Raw genomic sequence first — 27253 nt, 5'->3', positions numbered from 1 at the left:
CCCTTATAGAAAGTATACCTAGATGTTCCCCTTGAGCCAACCACAACTCCCGTAGGTTTTTCTTATTTGCCACATAGTATGACGTCACGTATGACAAGTTTTTACTATAAATATATGATTTTTTTATGAAATGCTTTGAGAGAACGCTGTGCGACATCCAATGATTTCTGTTGTAACTCCCTGTTTTAGACAATTGATAATAAAACAGTTAACACACTTTGCCATCTTCCTGAGTTGGTTTGATTATTTGGTGTAAAGAGTTACTCTGCTTCCCATCTACCGCATGAGACGCTACCCATCAAGGGTTGTAGGTTCACGTGGTAGCAGTGTTGGATGGTTCAAGACCCATCGATCAGTTAGCTCCAGCGTTCTGGACAATCGGACATCCTCCGCCATCTAGCCAGAAGATTGCAGGGTATCCTGTGGAGAGCAGCCGAATAGAAATCTTGTAAGAAAAACCGAGACGGTGGACAGGGTCCCTCTTTGATGAAATCTGTTTCTGGTTTCCACAAGCACTCTGCGGACAGAAGGTGAAAGTGGTCGGTTGGAGCAGGAGGCAATACTAAAGGCCTTGATTGCAATAACGCCCGAAAGGGGAATGGAAAATTAAGGGGACGGGAATGTGTTAATTTAAAAGTAAAGGGAAGTATTGTGTGGAGATAGAAGCGCCTATAGACCTGGCCCAAGGTGGCTCCAGAAGAAGTCGTCTCACACTCCAGTGGTAGACACTAGGCTACGTGTGAACAGTTTCACTTAAGGAGACGAGTTAAATCTTGTGACGGGATATTTGAGGAGAAAAGGCATGATCACAGATTATTTTTAGTAAATGTGTAAAGTTGACTAGTCTGTCTTGTATTATGTGCTGGTTAAGGTGTTGAAGAAGTGACAAAAGTTGTGAAGGAATTGAAACGAAGTTAAGGAGCTAAAAAGACTTTGGAAGTGGTTGGTACCAATCCAGAGATAGACAGAGATCATTGGAAAGATAGAGGCTTGAGCGGCGATTGTTGGAGTGTGCTCATATTTGTTGTTTTAAGACTATTGAAAAGTGGCAAAGGTATTTTTCAAAACCTGTCAATAATTGACAGTCAATTGAGACTCGTCACAATGAGAGACACTCCCCTGATGCATTGCCAAAGCACATGCCCAAGCTCAAACAGTATAGTGCGGAACAGGTAAAAGGTACATTAGATAAGATGTTCATACCGTGGTCACAAGGGGGATCACTGTCAAAAGCAGTATTGCAACAAAAAAAGTTTGTTCCCTGTGCATGCTCCGTACACGAGGAAGAAACTGGAGAAAAGATTAGCGATCATAGAGCTCTGGAAGATGTACCAAGAATTAATGGAAGATCCATCACATGAGGAGTGGATGCTTAAACAGTGTAAGGAGGAAGGTTTTGAGCACTCAGCTCCCCTTACCTCGCCTGAAGTAAAAGACGCTAGTGCAGAAGTAATAGGGTTGTATCCTTTAAAGGAACTGAAAGCAGCAATGGGGTATAGTAATCCGATATATGAACCGCCCACTTATAGTAGTGATGATAGTCCAGAGGAGATTAAGAGAAAAGAAGAGATCTTTAAGATCATACAAGACAAAGGAGAGACGAGTGAGCGATCAAATGCATCAACAGAATTAGAAAGAGAGATTAAGAGATGGAAAGGGGAAAAGGACAAAGCTGATGAGGTAATGCTCTTGCAGAACAAATGGATGGGGGGACAGATATTTCTCAAGCTAGATGGGAAAAGCATTGAGGAAGTAATGCAAAGAGAAGATAAGGATGAACAGGATAGAAAAGACAGGGAACGAGAAAAGAGGTTGAAGAAAGATGAGCACAAAAGAAAGAGCAAGGAGCAACGAGAACAGATATTATCAGGAGGAGCAAGAGAAGAGAGGAGCAGGCAGAGGAGCAGAGAAAAGACAACAATGGGCAGAGAGCAATAGAAGATAGGGATAGAAAAGAATGGAAGAGAGAGGAGTAGGAAGCGCAGAAATTAAGGGACAAAAGGAAACCGAGATGAAGAGAAGAGGAGGAAAGGATAGCAGGAATGAGGAGAGAAGAGCAAAGACAAGAAGAGGAGAGAATTAGAAGGGAAGTGGGAAACCAAAGAGAATTAGATGAGGAGTTAGAACAAAGAAGGAGACAGCTGGACTTTGATATTAGCTTTGTTCATAAGGAACCAGTAGAGCCAAGCCCAGCAATATGATGGGACAGAATAGAAGAGTGCCTTCCGTCAAAGGGAGCAAGGTCCGGGGCATCTGGAGTAGCATTAGAAGAAGAAAACTTTGATATAGGAAGTATCGGATACAGGAACGATAAGGCCTATCAAGAATTAAAGGAACTGAGGGAAGGGAGATCAGTCCCTAGTATTCCAATTGCGAAGCGAGGAAGAAAATCCATTTAGCCTCGAGCACAGAGCCTTATCCTTAAGCAGACTTAACTTGGATAAGGGTGAATGGGAATAGTCACACTAGTTGCAGACTAGACATGTCAGATGAGGAAAGAAAATCCTTCCTTGGGGAAGAGGGAGGGAGGGGAGTGGGTGTGCCCCTGAGGGAAGCCTGCAGACAGACAAAAATGTAAGATGATCCAATCTAGAGCAACTTAAGCATAGGACACCAGATCCCATAGCATATCCAGAGCGTCCCAGAGGATGTTCGTGTAGCAAAAAAGGATAATAACCGCCATATTGAGACCACAGTATATTACATGGCTGCAGATAGGTAACGATAATTTAAGGTGCAAACTCCTGAGTTTGACTTCGGCGCTAGGAAATGGATATACGAGTTAGAAAAAATGTCAGGAGGAAACATACTGGCTATAAGTGACATTAAGCGTCTCTTGGCAGGTATTCCTGGGGAGAGAGCTTATGACATATGAAGGATAGCAGGGTATTCAAGTGTGACAGAAAAAAAAACAGAGCACGATGGGGCGCCGTTTAATAATTGCAGAGCAGATGTTTGGAGGGCTCTCAGGGTGCCGTGTCCTGACACATCAGATATGGGTGCAATCATGACACGTAAGATGAAGGAAGATGAAGACCCTATTGGTTGCATTCAGGACATTCAAGAAGGTTGCCAACTTGAAATATGCGAGCCATTGGAAAAAATAGTGGCATTATTTTACCATATTTTATGTTGGGGGTTGCCCGAGCAAGTTCAGAGGCAAATGGAGAAACAAGTGGGAATGGAGGCGAAGCTGTGGGCTGAAATTCAGTTGACAATAGTGCATCACTGTCGGCTATCGCAGGGAAAACCAAGAAGAAAGATGAGGCTAGGAAGGTTGAGGAAGCCAAATTGGTTCTGAAAGAATTGTCAAAATTTGCCATGGAAGGGCCGAGTGTGCCAATCAATTGTAGAGGGCCATATAACGAAGGGCCTTACAGTATGAGACCCAATGATGTACCGTGTTTCTGATAACTGTTGAAGATGACTTGCACTCGGGTGGCCATGAGTTGTCCACCTGACTAAAGAGACCCAATCACAACCCGACCAACCACAGCCCCCTGTAGCTTTTTGTTATTTGCCACGTAGTATGATGTCACCTATGACAATGTTTTACTATACATATGATTTTTTATTAAATGCTTTGAGAGAACGCTGTGCGACGTCCATTGATGTTCGTTGAAACTCCATTTTTTAGACAATGGATAATGAAACAGTAAAGAAACTTTGCCATCTTCCTGAGTTGGTTTGATTATTTGGTGTAAAGAGTTACTCTGCTTCCCATCCAACTGCATGACATGCTACCTGCCAAAAGCCGTATTTTCAAACACGATTTGGAGAACAAAGTAGAAGTGAAACTACAGCGACCGTGGATAATGAGGGCATATCGCAATATCTACACTTAATCCAGAGGTCTCTGTATTTTAATTGGGGAAAAACTGCAGAATAAATTTGGATCAGGTGGGTCAATACCAGGCATTAGAGGCAGGACTAAAGGAAGCAAGTTTACAGTTTATCATAGTCTACTTGCCCAATAATACTGTCTGCCCATTTATTCATGACATCTCAAGCATATCCTTTTACAAGGACAAAAATATGATTGTGAGAATTTTGATTTGGTGCCAGATTGAATTCTAGCCAGTAGAAGGGAACGACTTTGATTGTTCGCAGCGCATTTGTTCACAGCCAAACTACCCGCAGCCTGTCTGCCTGGACCCCCTTTTTATAGTTTCCTTTGTTTTTTGTCCCGCGCCGCCAGCGCTATGAGAGTGGGCGTCACCCCCCGCAACCCTAAAATACTGAACATGGGGATGCAGAACACTCCCACGACCCTCGCTCCTCATGTTCGGTTATGTGCAAACAAACGGGCATACGGTCAAAAGGGACAAGACAAAAACAAACAGATCACGCATGCAAGCAAAGAAATTCAAGCAAAATGGGTAATACCAGGAGAAGCACAGTAGATCAACAAATACATACATAAATGTTTTGAAAAGGTTAATGGCTGACGTGATTGCTGGATGAATGGTACCAATTTGACCTGATGGAGAAGGGACTAGATCATCTTCTCTGGAGCTCATAGTGACCTTTCCCAACTTTACAATTTTTTTTTACCTAAAAAAAAAAAGAAGAAATTTAGTAAGTGTATGTAGATTTGGCAGTAGATATTTCAGATCGTCCACTAGTGGAATTTATCCTGAGCCTAGAGGGGCCAGAGCAGAATTCCAGATTGTTGAGATTAAATGTCTCATTTCTGAGACTGGGGTCTTCAAAGTCACTAATAGAAGAAACCACACACTTCATAAAGCACAAAAAGGTTTGTTGGTAAGGTTTAGCACAGTCTGGCAATCTCTAAAGGTTTGTTGGAGGATGAATTACCCACTTGTCAAGGAAAGACACACAATTATCTGAAGCCTTTTAAAAAGGAACTTGAGACTTAAAATGAAAGACCACAGAAATGCAAATAATGTAGACCTGCAACTCAGAGTGGAGAAGTTAACATTTTAAGTCTGCAAAGCTCTCCACATAATTTGCACTGTTTCAATTCTATTAACAATTTTGGGAGTAGAGAGATGAGTGTGGCCTGCTATTGGCCTGCCAGATCAAATGAAATAGACTGAATCTAGTCCCTGAATGACCTGAATGTCAACATCAGAATGGGAGACACACCAGCACATCCTTTAAAGATTGCTATTCAATATTATATGGGTCCCTTAAATTAGATGTAATGTAAATTGAAGTTTGGTACGTTGACTGGGCAAGCAGGATGTACTATTGATGGACGAATACATTGAAATAAAGCAGTTATAGAGGGACTGTGGCACGTGAAGTTACCGAACACAGATGTCTTCTTTTTGCTCTGACCATGGGAATCCTTTTCATTAAGTTTTTACTTTGGTTTATGGAGTCTTGCTTTCCTCCATACTTTTTAAAGACATCTGTGTTTCACTTTTTCTGCACACAACACCTTTTGTGCAGTTTTGCTGGGAGCCCTTTGGGCTCTCCTATTTATATTTTTATTTTCCTTGCAAACTACGGTTCTTAAGGATCGAGGAATACTTTTTATGCTTCTTAACGATTCCTTTTTGTGGGATCAGCACACACCACCCTATGTGGAGTGCTGAGGCGATACCTAGTATCCCCTTTCTCCTGTAACATTTATGTTATAGTGACAAACATACGTTTATGGCTGGTGGCAGTGGACGTGTTTTACCGACTTATACCAGCAGGCTGTCTCCATAGCTGTGGTTATGCACAGAAGGGTCACCATTGAGCCAAAATGGTGGCTTCTTTCTTTTATTGGCATTTCTTGTGTGCTTGTCCGTTCTTGGTCCATCTGCCATTTTGGGTGGGCGATGTCCGGGTTTCAGTTTGGTCTTCAACGGGTTCCCTTTGTGTAGCTCGCTGAGGCTCCAGTGTGTGTGCAAGGACAGGAAGCAAGGGAGGATCCCGAAACTCTGCTATCCTTTGTCGTGTGCCTGAAAGAAACCAGTTCCCACTGGGGGGCTGGCTGTTCTGTTTGGACAGCCACCCGGCCCTTTCTGTAAATTGCAGGGAGAGTTGGCAGAGGATGAGTGTGAATTCCTGATAAAAGGCGAGGATCCTGAGGCAGAAGACAAGTCGACCAACCATTGGAACAGAAGAACCAAACAAGATGACCAGAGACACCTGCAGCCCCTTTCAGCAACCGCAAAGAGACCACTTCTCTCCTGACCCCATTTTCAAATCAACGGAAGAGGTCTGAAGAGGATGCCTCCTTCCCATTGGCTAGTGGGGGCAACTACCCATAAGACAACCTGCTAAACGAGCCACCCCTTATGCGCTGTGACCTTCCTGGGCTGCAAACCCCCAATAACGGAGGACCTCAGACCATATTGCAGTGTATCGTCTTCCCAGAACATTGGTGAGCTCCGGTTGGACCTTCTGAAACTAGATCCCCATCCTCAAAGTCCCCTCCCCAGAGTGCAGGACCGAAGATTCGAGACGGGTTAACAGGGCGGTAAACGTTCATCCTTGGAGCCTGTGAAAAGGTGCCAAAACTGCAGACCGATGTTGGAGCAGGAAGCTGTGAGTCCTTTCTCCCGACTGCTGCTGCAACATCCCTTCCGGATTCCCTCCTTTTGTCACCATGACCAAGGAACAGGAGACCAGGTACACCGCTGCTGCACTGTGAAACTCCTCAGGTACTGTGGGACCCGTGGTAATAAATACCTTAAGTCATTCTATCGCTCCTTTGCTGCTGGAGTGCTGATTCCAGTGTTTGGGTGTTCTTCCAGGCCTAATGCTCGTGCGCCCATACAGAGCCTTTCGGAAGATCCCTGAAGCCTTTTTGGCCCACAAAAGCATTTTACCTACTTGTAATTCAAGAATCCTCTCGAACATTTCTTTTTCGGCTGCTGTGCCTTACCAACTTTACCTTCAATTCTGACTTTGAAGAACTCATGCCTAGATAGGGATGAACTGCTAAAGCCTTAAGGCCTCTGAAAAAGTAATACAAGTCTCTTAATGTATTGCCCTGTTATTGTTGGTGTGGATTAACCTTTTTATTTGTTGCTATAACAAGTAGTTTTGCATACTTTGAACTGTGTTCATGAATTGCATAATTATTTACATATGGTTTGCTTACCTGTAGGAATGCCTTTGTTTTCTATTGTGTTGATTAGTTAAAATAGTACTTACTTACCTGAATAACCTTACCTTGTGTATATAAAATACATTTCTATTTTACTGTAACTACAAGTGTTTAAGAGTTTCTTTGGACCTATGTATTTACCTGGCTGCTCTGCCATATTACCAAAACCTTGAGTAGTAAAGGCGTATACTAGAAGTTGGGGCCTGTATACCAAGGGATAATTTTATAAAGGTTTACCACAGATAGACTTTAGGAGAACTCCCCTAACACTGAATGAGCAGACACTTGCCTCAGTGGTGATTTATCAGTCTTCTCTGATAGATTCCACATTAAATGGGCCTTGAAGTAGGGATTTCCATTGCAGTTACTCCTGTTTGACTTCCTCATTGCACTTGGGTTGTGGGGGCGAAGACTTGGACTAGAATTTGATGGATTGCTTAGGTGCTCTCAAAAGCTCCACAATGTTTGTAAGAAATCCCCTTTCCAATTATGTCCTTAAGTGCGTTCTCACTCTTGGACAATACCTCAAAAGACAAGTATTTTCATCAATGAAGATCTCACACAAAGACTACTGCACTAGTCTCTACTTTGGTTTTCTCAAACTCCTGTCTCATCAACTTCAAGCAATACAAAACAAGACAGCTAGGCTGGTCCTGGACCTAAAACCTTGTGACCACATCATCTCTGCGCTGATGGCTTTGCGCTTGCTACCTGTTGAAGCAAGCACACTTGCAATTAAATACTGTGTGTATCATACATGGAAACTTCTGGATTATTTACCCTGCCTACCTCAATTCCCTTGCAGTCGCAGACCTCCAGGAAAAATAAACCGGGTGGGATAACAATTTGCACTGCTGTGACTGTCACTTGGGATGATCAACCAGTTGTCCTTGCAGCCAAAGAAACTCATCTAAAATTATGAAAGACTTGAGACTGTTTGGTTCAGATTCAGACCAAGACAAAAAGGAAACTGCATTTGGCTACGTTGGGCCTAAAAATAGAGAATTAAAAACCCACAGAGATGACTGCGATACTGAAAGGGCAGCATTTCATTCTCAAATGCCACATCAAAATACTGTTTCCAGGGAACTAAAACTAAAAGGGCCCTGCATGCGATTGATAAAGCCCTAAACTAAAGGCCTAATTTTGAATAAGAATGACAAACGAAAGATGCTATGGAATAAATATGGGCATTCTGCAGCCTAGAAGGAAAGGAACTGTTTACGAGTGAAACTCCCTGGCCTGAACCATGCAAATATATATTATGATGTAAAGATGGCCTGTGGTGACACAATCCCATAATTCATATGCATGTTTTTCACATGTAAATAAAATGCAACAGATAAGTCCTCATGTGTTAAAAAAAAACTGGCATGCAAAAGCATCTCGGGAGAAATGGCTTCAGTTTCTGTTCAGAGCGCTCAAAAAGTGACCTTCCCCCCATCTTCTGTCTATCTAAAACATCTTTTTGAAGCCACAACAGTGACCAAGAAGGTATTTATGGTGGGTTGAGGCTTGTGCTCAAAGATAAGCAACAGATTATCCATTAGCCCTGGGAGAACAATCTTAATGGATTAATTGCAGGCGAAACCAACAAAGAAAGCAGATGGTCCAGATCCCATGTTAGGTGGGGAAACAAAAGTTAATGCAGTTGAAGTCAAAATATACATATATATTTAGAAATTGCCATAAATTATATGGACAACCATACTTTGTTCATTTTCTCAGGAACCATATGTCGCACAGTAATGGTTTGTATATCATTAAACAGCTTAGGGACAGCTCTGTCCAATAATTCTCATAAGAATTTGACTTTGTCAACTAAAGTTATAATCTGAAATGTAATGGTAGCTTCCCAGAAAATGTCACCAAGCAGACATGTTGGAATATAGTAGTTTATGGAAGTAAAGATCTATAACATTTGGTGATACTGACTTTTAACGTTTTTGCAGAATTTGCAAAAAACTGGCTTTCGAACCTCCAACTTCGTGCTGAGACGAGGTCTGTTATATTATTCCGGCATGGGCAAGCTGTTTTAGTCATATACATATTATTATGATTAACTATAAATTACAAGATTTCATCACTCTGGTTGTAAGTGCAAAATCTAAATGTGTAGAAAAGTTAATTTCAAGTGGAAGGACTTGCCCCTCCCGAATTTCAGCTTGATAAACTGAAGGGGCCAATCGAGGTTGGCCTTCAATAAGGGGATGGAAAATAGTTGTCCAATTCAGAGCAAGAGCAGATAAGGTGGCATCTGATGATTCTGACATATTTGGGGGTGTGATTACGGGTTCATACGGTGTTGCACAATGGGAATCAAAGAAACAAACTGATTTTAATCTGAGTGGGACTACTGCAAAATTGCTGGAAAAATAACATTGCCTGAGAGACAGGAACTGGAGTTAACCGGGAACAGAGACAGAAGCTGGGATTTAGATGAGGAGAAGCAAATGAAGAGATTAATGCTGGAGGCCATTGTTGACTGAACCTGCAAGGCCTCCACCAAGTTCTGATGTTTCCCTTGAGTATCCAGAAACCATCAGGACTTTCCTGAATGCAAACAAATCTAGAGATATTTTATGTAAGTAAACATGTCTGACCAAACCAAATCTTGTTGGGTTCTGCTTCATTTAATATCTTCCCATTATTGATTGGGTGGGCAGACAAAGTAGACCCCTACCATTTCCTTACCAAATAATATTATTAATTCCCCTATAGCCAATTGATGGAGTAATATTGTTGTTAATTTGAAATCAACAATATATCTTCCAGTGTGAATAAAACAAAAGGTCTGTTGATGTAATTGGGGACTCATATTTCTCATTGCCAACCCCAACATTTCCTAAAGGGAAGGGTGCATACAGAATTAAATTCCTAACTGTTCACCATTTCTAAGATCCTTCCTCCTTAAAGCAGAGGGGTTCCAAATGAATAAGTGAATACCTGTATTTGTGTGTTGGGGCAGAATATTGTCTTCCTAAAGTTAAATGGAGTGGAGTCACTGATTTAAAAGCTTACCTTCTCCTAAAAGTGAGAAAGTGGCTTCTGTGAGAAGGGAGATTGTGCATTGCATAGTGGCGAAGGAAGAATGGTTTCCAAATATGAAGTGTTTGTTCTGAAAGGTTGGTTGTGCTATTGACTCTCAGCTTTGCTAAGAGTGCAGCGTCAGTCAAAAATCTTTACATGTGATTAAGTTAAACAACACTGTAAAGCATTTCCAAGTGTGCAGGGAGATTAAAAAGACAGAGCGTTGCATGTGTGAAATTGCTTTTGCAAATAGGAACATATTGCATGTTATTTAAATTAAACTTCATGTAAAATGTATGATCCGGTCATGTTTCAAGGTGCTAGATGTTATTAAAAGTAACCTCCTGCAAAGTATTTGGGCTGTACATGTTGTGGGGTTAAAGAGTCTGTGAACTGTTATCCTGAACCAACTAGTGTTTTCAATTTGTGTGAAAAGGGAAGTGTTAGGAAAGAAAAGCATTTGAGCCACGGAGTACGATGGTGTCACCTACGCTTTTGTACCAATATTAATGTTCCTATTCATTAATAAATATATATTCTTTCTGTGCACTGGCCTGGTTCTTGGCTTATCTAATACTAAAGAGTGAGAGACCTATGTCATTCTATATGAATCACAGACCGGGCTAGATTTAACTATACACAGGGTAAATGTAAGTACACCACAGATATATTGGTGTGGCGCTTTTGATTTCGGGAAAGGGGGACCGAACTCCCTGTATTAATCGCTTCCATGAATATATCTAACAACTTCTCTTTAAAAAGTCGTTCTCCCATGTAGTTTGATTTCCCCCTGTAGGGATTTAGTTTTGCCCTTTGCCACGCTGTACTCCACTCCTCTACCGATCGCCTTAGGCCCCCATTGAGCATGTATCTTGTTCCCAGTGTCTAGTCTTACCTTGCTCTACAATTATTGTCTTGCCTGTTGTTTCACCTTCTGCACTTATTGCTAGACAGCATCTGCAAGTCCCTTTTAACCTTGCACTTCCAAAGCTTGTGATGTATGGCTGTCCTTTACCCCTTAACTTTATTTGGAGGTGCTATGAAGGGACTGTGCCCGCAGTCAGTGCCCTACAAAACCAATAAACCGCTGCTGATTTTCACTGGTGAGCAATATAGATTTCTCTGGATTGGACCCTCCTTAAAGGTAGCCTGAATGGTGGCTTGACAAATATTTACTTATTCAGACTTTTTCCAAACACCTTCTGAAAGCTCGGGCTGCATTTTGGTGTATTGCCCCAATTTACAGCTATTGTATTGAGCCCCATTTTGTCACTGGGTGAGTTTTCTCACCCAGAAATTCTGGGTCATAGACAGATGGCAGCAAATAATTAAGTCCTGTGACTTGGGCATTTTCTTTTTAGCCTATGTTTGCCTGTTTCACTGCCGGAATTACCATTTGGACTATTCTTCCTCTGTGTTCTCTGGCAAGAGATCAGGGGCTGCCTTGTGTGACTGATATCAAGTTCTGACTGGGTGGCGTCTTCCAGACACCTCCAATCATCATCATTCCTACATTAACGCTTGCAAAACTGTACTGTGCAGCTGAAGAGAAGTAGACATTGCTGAAGAGTGCTTGCTGGTGCTATGCTACTGACATCTGAAACAAAGCTGTGGAATCTTCCCTCATGCTCTTCATACTCGTGATTCAGTGGGAAATGATGCATACTGCTGCCTGCTTTGAACTGCTGTGGACTCCTCTAGAAACTCCTGGATCGTGTTCATCACTGGACTGGGAGCCCATTCTGCAATGCACATTTTCTTGCTTTTCACAACTGCCTGCTTTGTCAAGGGACATCCTTGCATGAATCCCTACTACTGCTCTTCATCTAGGGATCCTCCTGCATTCAGTCTTTTGTTCTTACCCGACCATCGTTTGGCCTGTTTTAAAGGTTTGATTTTTCCTATCTCCTGCTGCTGTCATGTCACGCTCTTTCAATAGCCTTGATCGGGTCCTCCGTTGACGCCAACAGTAGGTTTTTGGGGGAGTTTGTTTATTTTTCATTTGTATTGAATATTTTATGTGTGTTTTATGTAATGACAGGACGTAGTGTTTGTATTGGTTTTAAATACATTTTTGAATTCAGTATTGTTACGATTGAAATATGTGATGGACACAGGGGTGTTTTGTAATTAAAGACAGTTACCTAAGTAAGTATGGGCTAATATTTTCTTTAGAAGATGTTATGAAATGAATAGTTAAAAGTATTACTCACGAAGAACCTCCTTAGTGTGCACATATAGTTACCCTGCTCTCTGGCAGTTGTTTCAGGGGTCTTTGTTGTATTGGTGTATAACAGCTTATATTTAGATGCATATAAAAGTAACCAGAAATCCTTTAAGTAAAAAGCTAGTGAGATACAAAAGTATCCCCATTGGACTCCATTGTAAGATGCTGTGTGCAAGGTTAAAAATACAAGAATGTAAAAGGGACACAAAGTTTCCAAGTACTGATAGCCTGAAGGACTGATCAGTTTCCCCAAGAACAAGGCTGGGGACGTGAAGTTGAAGGCTTTACTTCCCTTCAAAAAGTCAGGACAAGATCAAAAACCGAGAAAAAAGAAGGGGGTTTCTTGAAATCAGTGGAGGGAAAGTTGCAAAAAGAAAATATATCCTGACAGTGTTCATGGTCTCTTGGGTTTTGGCTCCATCTCTATAATTGTTCCTGCGACGGTCTTGGGTAGGCAAACCCAGTTCTAGATTTACTCTGTGTGGGGCCCTCCATTGTTGCCATCTTGAAAGTTGCTTCCTGTAGCTCTCCCTAGAGTCTGGGAATCCCTGCTTGTATTTTCACTATAGCGCAGAGCTACCTACTGACTTTCTCCCATTTGAAATATATGAACAATTCTTTCTAACTCTCTAAACGAACTACAAGTACTTTTTTATATGTTACTTATTAGTAAAGTTGTGCGGAATACCGGTTTAGATTGCTGTTTGGGATTTTAGACGCATTGCTGTTTTCTATATGCCTTCTTTCTATTACTGTACTTGCCTGTATTGCAGTCCTTTTCATTTTCTGATGCACAGCGTTCTATAAGATTATATTTCCAGTAATATACTCTGTGGATCGTCCTTGATTATGTGAGTAAGGTCTACCTTTAATATCCCCCCACTGCCATCATAGGAGTGAAGCCTGATAACCTATCACATCTACTATGGAGAGTCGGGTTTATCATAAGGTAAATCCTGTCCAACACTGCAGGGTTGTCTTCTCAAGAGGGCTTGTAGAAAATCCTGACGCCAAAGATAATGTAATTCAGTGAAAATTACTAAATGAAACCTTTTGAAAACAGATGTACTCAAGATGTGGCAAAGAGGGTAGGCACTCTGCTATTACTGAAATATAAACTTGTTTTGCAACTTTGGGAAGAGATACATGCAAGCATCAGAATGCTCTGTCAATGTTGCTTCACAAGGGAAACAATGCAAATATTTTTCATTGACTTGCTGGAAAACTGCTACATACTGGAGGATTAAATAGAGAATAGTTTGAGTGATCGTCAGGACCTGGAAATCATCTAAGAAACTGAAAACAGAAAAATGGCTTGGAGAGATGTACATTTTGGGGACCCTGAAGAGGGTGTCTATGGCTATAAAAGAACAGAAAGATGTCTATTGCAAATTGGATCTCCTTATTGGTGCTAGAACTGGAAAATAATGATTGGAGAACAATGGATGGTAAATGCACTCCAAATCATGGTTCTCCAAAGAACTTCTTGACCAACGCGCGCAGAAAAAGATTGCCTTTTCTACATGGAAAGCCAACCCATCTGAAGCCACAAAAAATGCGTTCAAAGCCATCTCAAAATCCTACAAAACCAACATCAACCTAGCCAAAGCGGCCTCCTTCAACGCCAGGATTTAAGACGCCAAATCTGGGTCCAAGGAAATCCTCACCATCTTTAGGGAATTGGAAAAACCATCCTCTCCTCCTCCCTTTCTCATCAAAGATGATAATTGGTGCAATAGTATTCAATCTGCCTCTAACTGTAAGGGAGATGCCTGTCCAGCTAGTCTCATTAAAGACTCGGCACAGATCCTAGCTCCCTTCCTAACAGCATTTATTAACTCATCCTTCCAGTCGGACCACGTTCCAACTGGACATAAGGAGGCATGGGTACGCCCACTCCTCAAAAAACCCTCGCTGGACCCAACGGTCCCGGGGAACTATAGGCCTATCACCACTGTACCCTTCCTGCCTAAAATTTTGGACGAAGCAGCCTATCTGCAAGTCCAAAGGTTCCTTGAAGAAAACCATCTCGTCTGCCTGTGGCAATCTGGCTTTCGCCGATGACACAGTACCGAAACGGCTCTCCTGGACTTAAAGAACCAAATGGACAATCTAAGAGACGCAGGGAAACCTGCTCTCCTACTGCTCCTGGATCTATCCGCTGCTTTTGACTTGGTGGACCACAACACCTTGTGCCACCATCTAGCCACCCAAGCTAACTTCTCCCCCAAAGCCTGTGAATGGATTGCCTCCATTCTCCAAGAAAGGGCCATGAAAGTCTTCTCTGACTCAGCTTGTGCCACCCCTAGCCACATCACTTGTGGTGTTCCACAGGGCTCGTGTATCGCGCCCACTCTATACAACCTCTTCACGAGGCCTCTGCTCAGCATCTTTGATTCCCTGGGCATCTCGTATACAACTATGTGGATGACACACAGGTACTCATCCCACTTACGGGTGACTACCTAGTGGACACCAAAACACTCACCACCATCTACTCCACTATCCAATCTTGGATGGCAGATAACTGGCTATGCCTCAACAGTGAAAAAACCGAACTCCTCCTCATAGGGGCACCCTCCACCCTGGGAAACCTCTGTGAACAGTATGCTTCTTTCACTATTGACAATATTCCCATCAAGGTCTCCAATCACGTGAAGACACTCGGAGTCTACCTAGACTCCGATCTGTCCATGGATAGACAGGTCAATGCCATTGCCTCCTCCTCAGCTTACTACTCTAAAGTCCTCAATGCTGCCAGACCCTTCCTGTCAAGCCAGAATTGCCTCACCATTGCCAGGGCAATAATTGGATCAAGGTTAGACTACTGCAATGCCCTTCTCGTTGGGATCTCTGATTAAAAACCTGGTCAAACTTCAGCTAGTCCAAAATAACGCACTGAGGGCGGCCACAGGTACCGCGAGAAAACACCACATCTCTGAAGTCAGAAGACAGGCCCACTGGCTCCCTGTCAAAGAGAGGATTGTCTTCCAAACACTTGCCCTCACCCACAAATGTCTCCATGAACTTGCTCCACCCTACCTGACCCAAAGAATCACTAAGCATACTGCCACCAGACCATTAAGAATGTGCTACTCCAACACGATTGTCACGCGAGGTGCACGACGGTGGCTCCAGTTTTCCCACCCGGGCCGCCACTCACTGGACCGCACTGCCACCTCATGTAAGAATGATTGAACCCCACCAAGCCTTCCACAAAGCTATTAAAACCAAGCTCTTTGTATGAAATGTACCTGACTTCATTCTGTAACTGTATAATGCATACCATGCATCACAGTGTGTATCTGTGTAACCAAGAGTCCTCTGGTCACCTGTAGAACCTCTGAATCAAAAGCCCTACAACTACTTGTAACAGCGCCTCGAGGCCCCTGGGCTGCAAGTGCGCTATACAAATGCAAATAAAAAAACTAAAAAAAATAAATGCCGGTGGAGACGAGTACGGTCAGTGATTCAGGGGGGCTCAAAGTTGGGCTTTGATATGATATGGCATTTATAAGACGCCTATACACAAGTGTTTCAAGGCGCGACAAGGCAAGGGAGGGGAAACAGAGGGTAGACACAGTGATCCTACTAGGCCATGTGGCATTGAGATTGTGCAAGTGAAGGGGGAAGGGAAGGGAAGGGGGAAAAGTGCAGGGGGAAAGGGGCAGTGCAGTACATAGGATAACGGTAAATAAATAAGGCAATAAATAAGTGTGGCCAGCTGGTGGCAAGTGCAAGGGTAGGAACATACATCAGGGTCAAGTGCTAGTAGGGGCTGTTGGGATACCGAAACAGCCCCCAAGTGCAAGGGTTGCCAGGGGAAGTGCAGGTGTGCAACTGGCGGGAAGGGGACCTGGGCCTGAGATCGGAGGGTAGCCAGGTAACCAGCGCAGTTTCAGATTCCGCCAGGAGATCAATTGGGGAGAGGAGGAGAGAAAGCAGAAGCAAAGAGGAAGGTCTTGAGGTGCGTTTCCGGAACCGGAGATGATTCTCCTCAAGTTTCAGAGAGGCAGGGAGGCTGTTCCAGAGGGAGGCCCCAGCAGAAGAAAGAGATCTACCACCAACTTGCTGCTTGGAGAAGTGACTGACCCTGAGGGAGTTGGAGGCGGATGAGCAAAGAGCTCGAGAGGGAAGATATTTAGGAAGAGAGAGTTGTAGATATTCAGTTCCCAGGCCCCAGAATGCCTTGTGGACAATGAAGATGGTTTTGAACTTAATCCTCGCTGCCGCTGGGAGCCAGTGAAGATATTTCAGTCCTGGAGAGATAAAATCCCTGGGCATGAGACCAGGGACAAGTCTCACAGTCCTGTTTTGGATGAGTTGTAGAGGGCAGAGAGTGCAGGCAGGAAGATTTAGAAAGAGGCTATTGCAGTAGTCCAGCCTAGAGAGAACCAGAGCTCTGGAGACAGTGAGCTTCTGGGGGAGGGAGTGGAAAGGAAGAACACCTCTGAAGAGGTGAAGATGGTAGTATGACTTCTTAGAGACGTCAGAAATGTGAGGAGAGAATGAAAGTGTGGAATCGAAGATGACCCTGAGGATTTTAGCCTCACAGGTGGGAGCAGGAAGAGGGCCAAGAGAGGCCGGCCAGAGAGTGACAGGAAAGGAGGGACCAGGTGGCCCGATGCGGAGAATCTCGGTCCTAGTGGCATTAAGGCAGAGATCATAGGCGGCGCACCACTCCTGAATGGCGGACAGACAGTCGGACATGAGAGAGGGATAAGAGGTGGTGGAAGGGAGCCTGAAAATGAGTTGTGTCATCCGCATAGCACTCAAAGTTGGGGCAGAGAGCGGCATTGCAGTGGTAAGAAGTGCCAGGTATTGGTGGTAGAACAGCCAGGGAAAGAGGTTCGACCCCTGGGGAACATCAGAGGTAGAGATAGAGATACAGGAGAGGAAGGACCCATGTTGGACCTGGGAGGGTCGCTCAGAGAGGAAGGAGGTCAGCCAAGCCAGGGCCTGATCGGTGATACCCAGGTTATCACGGAGACGGTCGAGCAGGATGGCATGGTTGACCGTATCAAAGACAGAAGAGAGATCAAGTAAGATGAGGACACAGGGGGTGTTGGAATCAAGGTTCGAGAGCAGGTCTTCACGGATGTTCAGGAGAGCAGTTTCCGTGCTTCTGGCAGCTCTGACGCCAGACTGATGGTCATGGAGACAACCAACAGATTCAGTGTGAAGATTAAGCTGGGAGATGGCCAGCTTTTCCAGGAGTTTGCTCAGGAAACGAGTGATGGAGATTGGGCGAGTACAAAGATGCCAAAGCAGATGTTAACAAGCTTTCTTGAGATATCTATTAAACTTGGTTGTCTTGATTTCATTTCTCTTTCTAATATTTAATTTTTTGGTTCTGATTTCCAGACATGTTATGAGTCGATTGTTTGATTTTCTATTCATGAATATTGAAAACATTTTGATAAAGGACATGTTACTTATCCTAGTTATTATAAATGTATAAACTACTAGCCCTCTTCCTTCAGAATAAGGAAAAAGATTTGCGGGGGAAAACAAAGGGTAATTAATATCCTTCTTATATTTGACAAAATAGGAATCACCCTCCCCCCCCTCTGTACTGCATTATGGGAATCTGGTGCTGATTGTGTTCCTCATTTTACATTACCTGCCTGATTTTTAAAAACAAGTGTAGGACTGTAAACTGGGGCTGGGTTGGATTTTGCAAGCTAAGTTGTTCTGCTAATTCGTTAAAATAGCAAACCGAAAACACAAATTTGATTTGTCTGTTTTGAAGTTTTCAGTGTTTAAAATCACTCTTACAGGCAGGGGTGTTCAGTGTTTCTTTTTTTAATGAACATGGCCATTACAGGGAACTGTTCCTAAAAGCTTAAGTTTTATATTCATATATAGCCTTTGCCGGGTTAAACATACAATCTGTTCATATGCTTGTCTTGTCTGCCTTACTCTGTGGTGGCCAATGCTCCTGCTTTGGAACCTGGTTTAAAAACTCCAACAAAAAGTCTTGGAAGATGCAAGACTGTTTGTGCTCACCTCTGAACGGTGGCCATCCTGCAAGCAAGTTCAAATCCAGGCCGGGCTGTTTCAGCACTTGATCTTTATGAAGTCAGTACATTTAGTACTCTTCATTTGGCAATGAATTGATTATTACAGGTGTGAGAAACCAGAAGGTGTCTCACCTACTAGTCCCAGAGGATCTCTCTCAGGTGGCCAGGGCCTAGCCATCGTCTTTGAGGTCTGGAGATGGACCAGTGCGGGAGGATCACCACAAATGAGGGAGATCCATATCAAGAGGTTCTGAGTCTGCATGAGTGAGATCCATGGTCCGAACCCAAACGAGGGAGACCAAGTGTGAATATTGTGACAAAAGGGGCTCTCAGCCTGAAGAGGAAGACCCATGCTGAAAATTGAAAGCGAGAACTTGTGCATGTGAAAATCCTGATAGGAATGGAACTTTGAGACTTTGTTCGTTACGACAGACCCTCTGCAGTAAGAGACTTTTATTGAAGAGGATTTGTGAGAAGGCCCTGATGTCTGTGCTTTGAAATGTATCCTTGTGTCCGAGAAGCCACACTGTGTGCGAAGCTCGAACGTGCCGCCTTGCTGAAAACATGGGGAAGGGAAGCCAACTGCTCAACCGTCCTGACATATTATTTCTTGAACACTTTCCTTTTTGCATAAACCATTGTGCCACACCCTTTTGTATTTTTTAGTAAGGATTGGCAAGAGATATTTAGTATAGGCCCTTTTATTTGACAGAGACTTGACTAGGACTGCGTTATTATTATTATTTGGTGTTCGTAGCTTGCACCCATCCTTGGCTTTAGGTTAAGATAGGCGTTAAACCAACCCATTTTAAGTTAAATAAACACCCTTGAACTCTGATCACGTGTCTATCTTCACTGTTTGATACCATACACAGGGCATACAGGCATGGGTATTTAGACAAAAAACACTATATAAAAATATTTATTTTTCCATAATGACCTGTGAAGTTAGGGTAAAAACAAGGACTTGGTATAAGGTAGCTCGAAGGGTACGTCACTGCAACAGAGAGAAATCAAGCATACCCCATGTCTAAAGGACTGCTTCTTGACTTGCCTCGTCTGCCCCTTAACCCACTTTACATGCACCCCGAAGCGTTTCCTCTGTGGCTTGTCGAACAGTTAGGGATTTATACAGTCATCTTGCTACAGTCTTCACTGCACAGGATGAATTTTTTTATCTTTCACTCTCTCCCTTTTTGCTCAGCCAGTCAAGCCAGAGACCTTCTCTCCAAGATGCTGGTGATTGATGCTTCAAAGAGGATCTCTGTGGATGATGCTCTCTTGCACCCTTACATAAATGTCTGGTATGATCCCTTGGAAGCTGAAGCAGTAAGTTGGGGTTTGGTTCTCGGCTTGATGAGCGTGTTTCATCTTTCTCTTTAGCATGCAAATATTGTGAATAGACGCTGTCATGGACCATTATTTGTAGGTCCCCTCAATCTCGGACACTAAACATTTCCATTGTGAAATGGTTCTGAGTGCAGTGTCTCATTTTGTGTACTGGAAATTATTTTGAGTAAATAGTGTCCCTCTTTGTGGTTTACTGAAATACTGAATACAGCTTTTATGCAAGTATATAGTATTGGGGTATTGTGCGCAGTGTCAGCACACTTAATTCTGTCAAGTGGAATATGATGTGTTTTCTTATGTGTAGTGTGCATGGGACAAAATAGTGGTAAGGTTATAGGAGAGATAGGACACGGAGAACAACATGGTGAAGAAAGGATTCCGGGTAGGAAGTGTTTATGGAGATGGAACGTGGAAGGGATGATGAATGGAAGTGGGTGGGAGGAAAAATAGCGGCGGTGGTGAAAGCATTGTGGTGGATGCAGACTTAGAAGGATTGAGATTAATCCTAGTTTTTATCATTTCTTTCTCCTTTAAGCCTCCTCCTAAGATCCCAGACAGGCAGTTGGATGAGAGGGAGCATACAATTGAAGAATGGAAAGGTAAACATCAAATCTGCCTCCCTGTACACTGCCTCCTTAACCATAACATTTCTTTTAAGTCACTTTCCCTGCATGCAACATCTTCCTTTTAGACTACTCCTCCCATCTCCTGTTATACTTGGAAGCTCCCCACTCTTCACCTGGTATGCTTATTACTTCTTGCACATCATTTCTAACCCTTGGCACAATACCATGTACATGAAAAGACTGCTTCTGCATCACTTTTTGCTCTTGGTGCTCAAATTCACTCTGTTGGCACTCCTTGCATATCACTCCTTAGCCTAGTGTACTCGGCACATCCCCTCTTATATTGGGCACACTCTACAAATTACCTGAACGTAGGCACTCCTTAAACATCACCCCTACAAATACTGTTTTGCCTGCTTACAGTGGCAAACTCCTTTTAAGTGCAATCAGTCAAATCTGCACAATTGCTATATAAGAGGCGGGTTCCTTTCTGCATGCCTGTCCTTTCTGTCTGCTGAGGTTGCTGTAAGTGCTTGATCAGTGATCTAAACTCTCTTCTTTTCAGAGTTAATCTACAAGGAGGTTCTGGATTGGGAGGAACGTGTCAAGAAGGGTGTTATACGCGGGCAGCCGGCCCCTTTAGGTTGGTTCCATTGTGTTCTTTGTTGGAAATCTCTGAGAACCTTTAGCGTACAGTATAGGTGTCTGGTAGACTTTTGCTTAACCCTCTGGCAAGGGATAAATTGCCACCTAACCTAAAGGTGAGACAAGGTTCTGACCTAAAAGGTAAACCAAACTTCTCTACAGAAGATGGCTGTGGAAGAGCAATCAAGCTGAGTTCCACGAGGGAGGAGGATAGTCCACACAGTTAACCAAAGAAAATGCTACGCACTGGGTTCTGAAAAATATACACTTGATTAAAATTATGCATTGAATCTCTATCAGGTCAAATAACAATTATGGGTTAAACATGATACATAGTAAAAGTAGTGTATGTATGAAAAAAGGGATGGTCAGTTAAGACCTAACTCGCTCCTAACACTGTAATGTAAGTCCAGTATCTGCTGGGACAGTAAATAATAACACTCCTGCCCTCCCTCAGAACCGTCGACATGCCTGATCTCTTGTTTCTTACCTGGAGCCCGGTCAGCCCACCTAATTCCTTATCTTGGCCAAATGCACACACGCATTCTAAGCCTTTTTGGAGAATTTCCCCATATTCTGCACTGCGGTCCCTGAGAGCGTTCCGACCACAAGCTTGTTGAGACAATACTTATGGTAAAAGACGTTATATATAAATGAATGCTACCACCAAGGAGGGAGCAGAAAAGGGGATCCCTAGAACAGTTACATACCTTAAAGTAATTCTAATCAGGAACTGTTGTGCCAATGATATGATATGGCAGTTATAACGTGCCTATAAACAAGTGTTTGAAGGCGCGACTCGTCAAGGGAGGGGAACAGAGGGAAACGGAGACATCGATCCTACTAGGCCAGGTGTCATTCACATCGCACAAGTCCGGACGAAGGGGGAAGAGGAAAAGTGTGGAGTGGGACGGGGTGGGGATAGTGCAGTAGCTGAATGCTGTCACAGTAGTCCTAAACCTCTAGGACATAGTATTAGAAATAATTCACATGTGCCCAGTAAATGGGGAGGGCGAATGGGAGGACACTTGAGAACACAAAGCCAGAGGCTACCAAAAGTCAGACTACATTTAGGCATATAGCATCTACTCGTTACACACCTAGAAAAACAAGCATTGGCAATTTCAACAGTTTTGGCTTTTGTGTAGGAATCGGAGGAAAAAAGGCACTTGCCAGGCACAGCTATAGCGGTATTAACTGGCCATTGATGGTAGCAGGTGCAAAATGGTGAGTACCTGGACTTCTAATAGCAGTGCTCGGCAAATTCCTAATGCTTATACACAAGCCAAAACTGTTGGCTTTGCCAATGCTTGTTTTTAACAGGACTTCAGTGAAGGACACGCAGAGTGCTGTAACACAAGTGGCTGAAGTCAGACCTGGTAAGACATTTTTATTACACAGTAGTGGGTTTACATGGCCAATTAAGTCACTAACTCTCAGAAGACTGCTTTGAAAAACACTGGAAGCACTTTGAGTGCAACGTTTGATGGTAAGGCCTGATTAAAGCAAGCTCAAACAGTTCCCATGAGTTTTTATTCTGACGGTGCAGGAACTGGGTGGGAATGGCCATAGGTATTAGCATGAGCATGGGCAGTCAATGGGTGGGCAAATAACCAAACACCACCTAGAGGCTGTGTCCCTCCTCATATGCCATTCCTCCCTACCTGTACTCCAATGCAACCGTTTCGGCTTAAAGCTCTCGCAAGGGACACCTAATAGCCCAAACTAATCGGTAAAGTAACACTATGTAGTAACACAATGTATCCAGGCATTTTTTTTAATGCAGAGTTAAAACAAGACTTTACAAATGCATAGAAAATCATTGGCACATGCTAGAATTCCCAGAGAAAAAATGTCCAGCTCTAAATTAACTTTAGGAGAGCTCCAGGTTAGTTCTGAAGTTCCCCATAGGAATAAACCGCTTTGGTATGGGGGAATAGGAAGGCAAGTATCAATGTGCTATCCCTCATGTGCAGAGGAGATGGCAACCAATCCCAGCAGATGCCAGAAACGACCATGTTGAAGAGCACCAGTGCCAGGCGTGAAATGCAGAAATCGCAGGATGTTTGCCGATACAAACAAATGGCAAAACATGGTTAAAAGAGGACCTGCAAAAACCCAATGCTCATGGACCCTGGGGTCCCTAAGGGTATGTATCTTGAATAAACCACCAAGCCCCAGAGTAATTGCTCACATTTGTGGTTTTAAAAGACTGTGCAGGAGATGCAATAAAACCTGATGAGTACAGTTCTTTTAGAGATGCCCTTTACAGGATCTGGTCACCCTGGGACTTGGATCCCAGCACAGTGATGGCCCGGGTGGCCACAAAGAAGAATTAGACGGCCAGAATTGATAGCAACGGTGAAGATGGCTCCAAGAAGATGGAGTAAGCCGGCAAAGCAGATTCTGGTGGCTCAATGGGCAAAGAGGGGCAGATAACCATCAGGAAAACTGTCCCACAGCAGAAGCATTGGAGGCAATGAAGCATGACCCAAACAAGCAAAAGAGTTGGGGTATTTGTGTCCCAATAACCTTTGCGTGCAGGCGGACAACCAAGGTGCTAAAATCTGATGGCCGCGTTTAAACGGTCAAAAGATGGTCCCAGCACAGATTTCCCAGCCTTGACAATAAAAGGGAATGAGGAAGGAGCAAGAGGACATCCCAGGAAGGACATCCAGCAACTGAGAATCTGAATCTGAGCAAAGGTACAAGCCCAGCAATGATGGCCAAACTTGGTCTCAAAATTATAGCACCAGCTTTTCAGTGCCAATACCTTCCAACAGCTAAGTAAACCTGCTGAGTGCACCCAAAATCTTGCAAACATTGAGCATAACTGAGAACATGGTGATCCCCTAGATAAACCTACACACTCATGGACTGCCCTCCGCCAGGCTTCCAGTCACATACACTAGGGCTCCTAACAAAGAATTTCCCTGTCAGCCAATAATGGGTTCCATGTGATAATGTCCCCGCAAAAAGGTTGTGTGGCAAAAAAGTTGCTGCAAGAAGGGCGTGATTTGCAGCAACGTTATTACTGTGAACCTGAGGGGTACACCCCGGCAACCCTTGTTTTTAAAAAAAATGTTTCCCCCATCCCCCAAGGCGAGTGGGGCACAGCCCCGCTACCCTCACAAATGGTCACCATACATAATGTGGTTTCCCGGCGACTATATCTATGGCAACCATTTGCGTGGAGCTGACATTACCGGATACCCAATAATGTTGGCTCGAAAAACCTTCAAACTTTCAGGCCCACTCCCAGAGGATGTGCAATTTCCTACTTAAGGCTAGAGACTGGACTAAGCCATGCCAAACCACACTAGCGTGTTCATGGGTGAGCTCAGAGGGCCCAATTATTCACAACAGCCATTATAGGCCTTTTTCATACATAGTTTCCCAAGACAGAATACCGTGATATTACAAAAACAAAATGTCTGAGAGCAAGCCTAAACTACATTAGTACCTCAATGGCTGCCAATAAGATGCATTGGGCTACTAACGTATATTGACTTGCACCCCTGGTGAAGTCAAAACTAAATTCCAGCTGCCATCAGCTTACCCCTAAAAAGGATTATCGAATTAACCACTTTCTTGCCATCATGCGGGGTGCAGAGAGTCACTGCATACTAAATATTGAATACATCCTCTTGCTTGCACCATTTTCTACAATTAAATTATAAAAGTCATGTAACACTTAAGGATAAGCCAATGCAAGAATAGTTGGATTAATCACTGTTGCAGTGACATTCATGAAGTAAAGAAATAGATTTTTGCTCAGCAACTAAATTAGACTTTCATGTTACATTTTCACCAATAATTTAAAAACATATAAATAATATGATGTCGGAAAATTGGCTTAATACAAGCAGCTTTCTGAAATTTATTGTCTTGCTCGAACAGTGGATTTTAGAGGTATTTGCTTGATGTGAATTCACAGGCTCAGCAAAAATCCTTTTGGAATTGATATCAAGTGTGGGGCTTGGATAAAGCTTCCATGGTTGAAAGACTCCATCCAGACTTTTCCTTGAAACCAAAGGATATATACCTTTCGGTTGTCTAACAATGAGACAAGAACAGAGTGTATTTAATCAAGTTTTATGACAAATAAGTTATGTGCTAAGGAGGCATATCATTTGCTGGCAAGAGGTTTTAACAAGAGTTTGCAGTGATTATCAGAAGCTTATTATATGGGATCTTTACATTTTCTGCAATGCATTGTCATGTAAGGCATTGAGGTTGTTTGGATTGCTGAGAAGCCTATTCATGAGCTCTACTCAGGCTTGCAAATTGTCAGAGAAAAGTCCAGGAAGTCCCTTAATGTAAGCCCTTCCATTTTCTCCTCTGCTTCAGGCCAGGTGAATCCTTCCCAAGGGTTACTGGGAGGGTTCCTTGTGAATCTCGTTTTGTTGACCATCAGGGTAGAACTGACTCCACAGAGGTTTCACCTTATAGGTCTAATAAATGCATTCGGGCAGAGGGCTTCTCTGAATTTGTCACCAGAGGGCCTGTCGAGGTTTTGCTTCAGCGGACTAAGGCCAAAAAGGTTCTAATTCTAGGGACAGTGTTCCTGAGGGTCTTCAGCTAGTGACAGGGGTTCACCTAAAGGTTCCCTGTCAACAATGCAACAGCCATTTGACCTCCATTATTTCCCGATTCCAGATTCAGTAGGGGTGTTGCATGGTAGGCAGATCAGAGAGTATTCCCCCTGCCCAAATTTCGTCTGTTTTATTCCCGTTCAGGCACCTCTAGTTTCAACACAACCTCTTCACTGGAAACTTAAGTCTCTTCGCCTTATCAGCCATCGTGGACAGAAAAATATCCCCTGCCACCAGCCAGTCTTGGCACATCATGAAAGTAATAACAATCTTACAAAAAAAAATGAAAAGGGATATAATGTACCGACGCCACACTCCACTGTAAGGTGATGTGTGCAGCTTATGTCTGGCAAAGAATCCTGCAAAGGGAGACAGTTCCCCCTGCACTGGTAGCCATAGGGACTGATCATGGCCCCCAAAGTAAATTGGCAAAGGGAGGTAAGTGAAGAAAAAAGGTTTTAACTCCCTTCGAAAGGTAGGTTAGGATACCACCAATAGCAAAAAGTTGAGAGGATATTTCCATAGATGGCATGAACGGGATGGAGCAGAAAGAAAATCTTTCCCAACAGTGAGCATCTGGTCGGATGTGGGGCCTAGGACTGTTTAGTCCCAATCCAGACTCTGGCATGGGGTATGTCTGTTGCTGGACAGATATGGGACAAGAGGCTGTTGATGATTGGACAGCCATTGCTAGTTTGAATAGTGCAGGTCTTTACCATTTGTGGGTTGGGGTGGGGGGCAACCCTGGCTCGATTTTGCGATAAAAGGAGTCATTATGTTGCGGTTCTTCAGATCGCCGTCTGGAGCCAAGACCACCTACGAAGAGTTGCAGCCTGCTGTAAACTTGAGGACAACTACTGAAGAAGGTATCCAGTATTGCCTCCACCCAAGTCCTGGTGAAACGGTCTCTCTGGATTGATCACCTGAAGACCCTAGTTGGTCCTTGAACCCTAAGGCTGGTTGTTAACCAACTGTTTCAGACCTCTGCATGCTGATGCTACCCTCTGGAGCCTTCGGACGTGTTCCAAAATCAACTTGTGGACTGACAAGCTCCGTCTAGGGAATCTGCTGTGCATTGAACCCCATTCAGAGTTTTGACTTCGAATTTTGCAGGTTCCAGCTGGTGACCTAGGAACAGTCCTACTGCGGCTACTGCTCTCCATCTCAAAGAGGACCCTTTTTGATGCAGTTTCTTTGTCTTTGTCATGCGGGATGCCTAATGCCACCTGAGCACGGTTTTGCTGCTGCCCACTTGTATCATGTCCTTGGGGGTCTCCTGTTGTCATGGTATCTATGGTGGTCTTCATCTTGGGGTACCTGTGTCTCAAGCAGCAAAGCATCAGTAACCATCTTGTTGGAGTTATGAACCTCTGCCTAGCTGGATCCAAACCAGATTCCAAAAACAACTACTGCACCATAGCCCCTGGACCCTCTGCAGTGGAACCAACAATAGATGTAAGTAGGCCCAGCTAATCTAAGATCCCTAAGGGGTGGTTTCTAGTAGAATCACAATAAGGGTGGTGAGCTTGCATACCTGGATTCATTGCCCTCTAACCCCATCCATAGGGTTGCATGGGCGCAAAGTCCTCATCCTACCTCTCCCTTGTGCCTGGTCATGACTGATAGTTGTGGCCAAGGATCCCCCTTGTGGATCTCAACCCAACCCCCTGCCCGGGCTGACCTTAGAGTGTTGGGATTGGGAGAGGATCACTAATCTTTCAAACTCACCTTTCTTCTTATATCAC

General features: G+C 43.6%; 1 protein-coding gene across 7 annotated transcripts in view; it reads left to right on the top strand.

Annotated features, from left to right (window-relative positions):
* The window catches only part of MAPK8 (mitogen-activated protein kinase 8), a 956840-nt gene that overhangs the window by 875144 nt on the left and 54443 nt on the right, over positions 1-27253 (top strand). For 4 of the 7 annotated variants that reach the window (XM_069611175.1, XM_069611174.1, XM_069611177.1 and 1 more), the window contains exons 10-12: positions 19557-19681; positions 20238-20301; positions 20834-20911. The exons of the other annotated variants lie outside the window; for them this stretch is intronic. In XM_069611175.1, coding sequence (XP_069467276.1) covers positions 19557-19681; positions 20238-20301; positions 20834-20911 — 267 coding nt within the window. The remainder of the gene's footprint in view (positions 1-19556; positions 19682-20237; positions 20302-20833; positions 20912-27253) is intronic. 7 annotated transcript variants of the gene reach the window in all.

The sequence above is a fragment of the Ambystoma mexicanum genome, chromosome 8 (genome assembly GCF_040938575.1).
Source record: "Ambystoma mexicanum isolate Mex_15411 chromosome 8, UKY_AmexF1_1, whole genome shotgun sequence".
Classification (NCBI taxonomy): domain Eukaryota; kingdom Metazoa; phylum Chordata; class Amphibia; order Caudata; family Ambystomatidae; genus Ambystoma; species Ambystoma mexicanum.
Note: the sequence above shows the minus strand (reverse complement) of the source record. Positions and strands in the feature narration are given on the sequence as shown.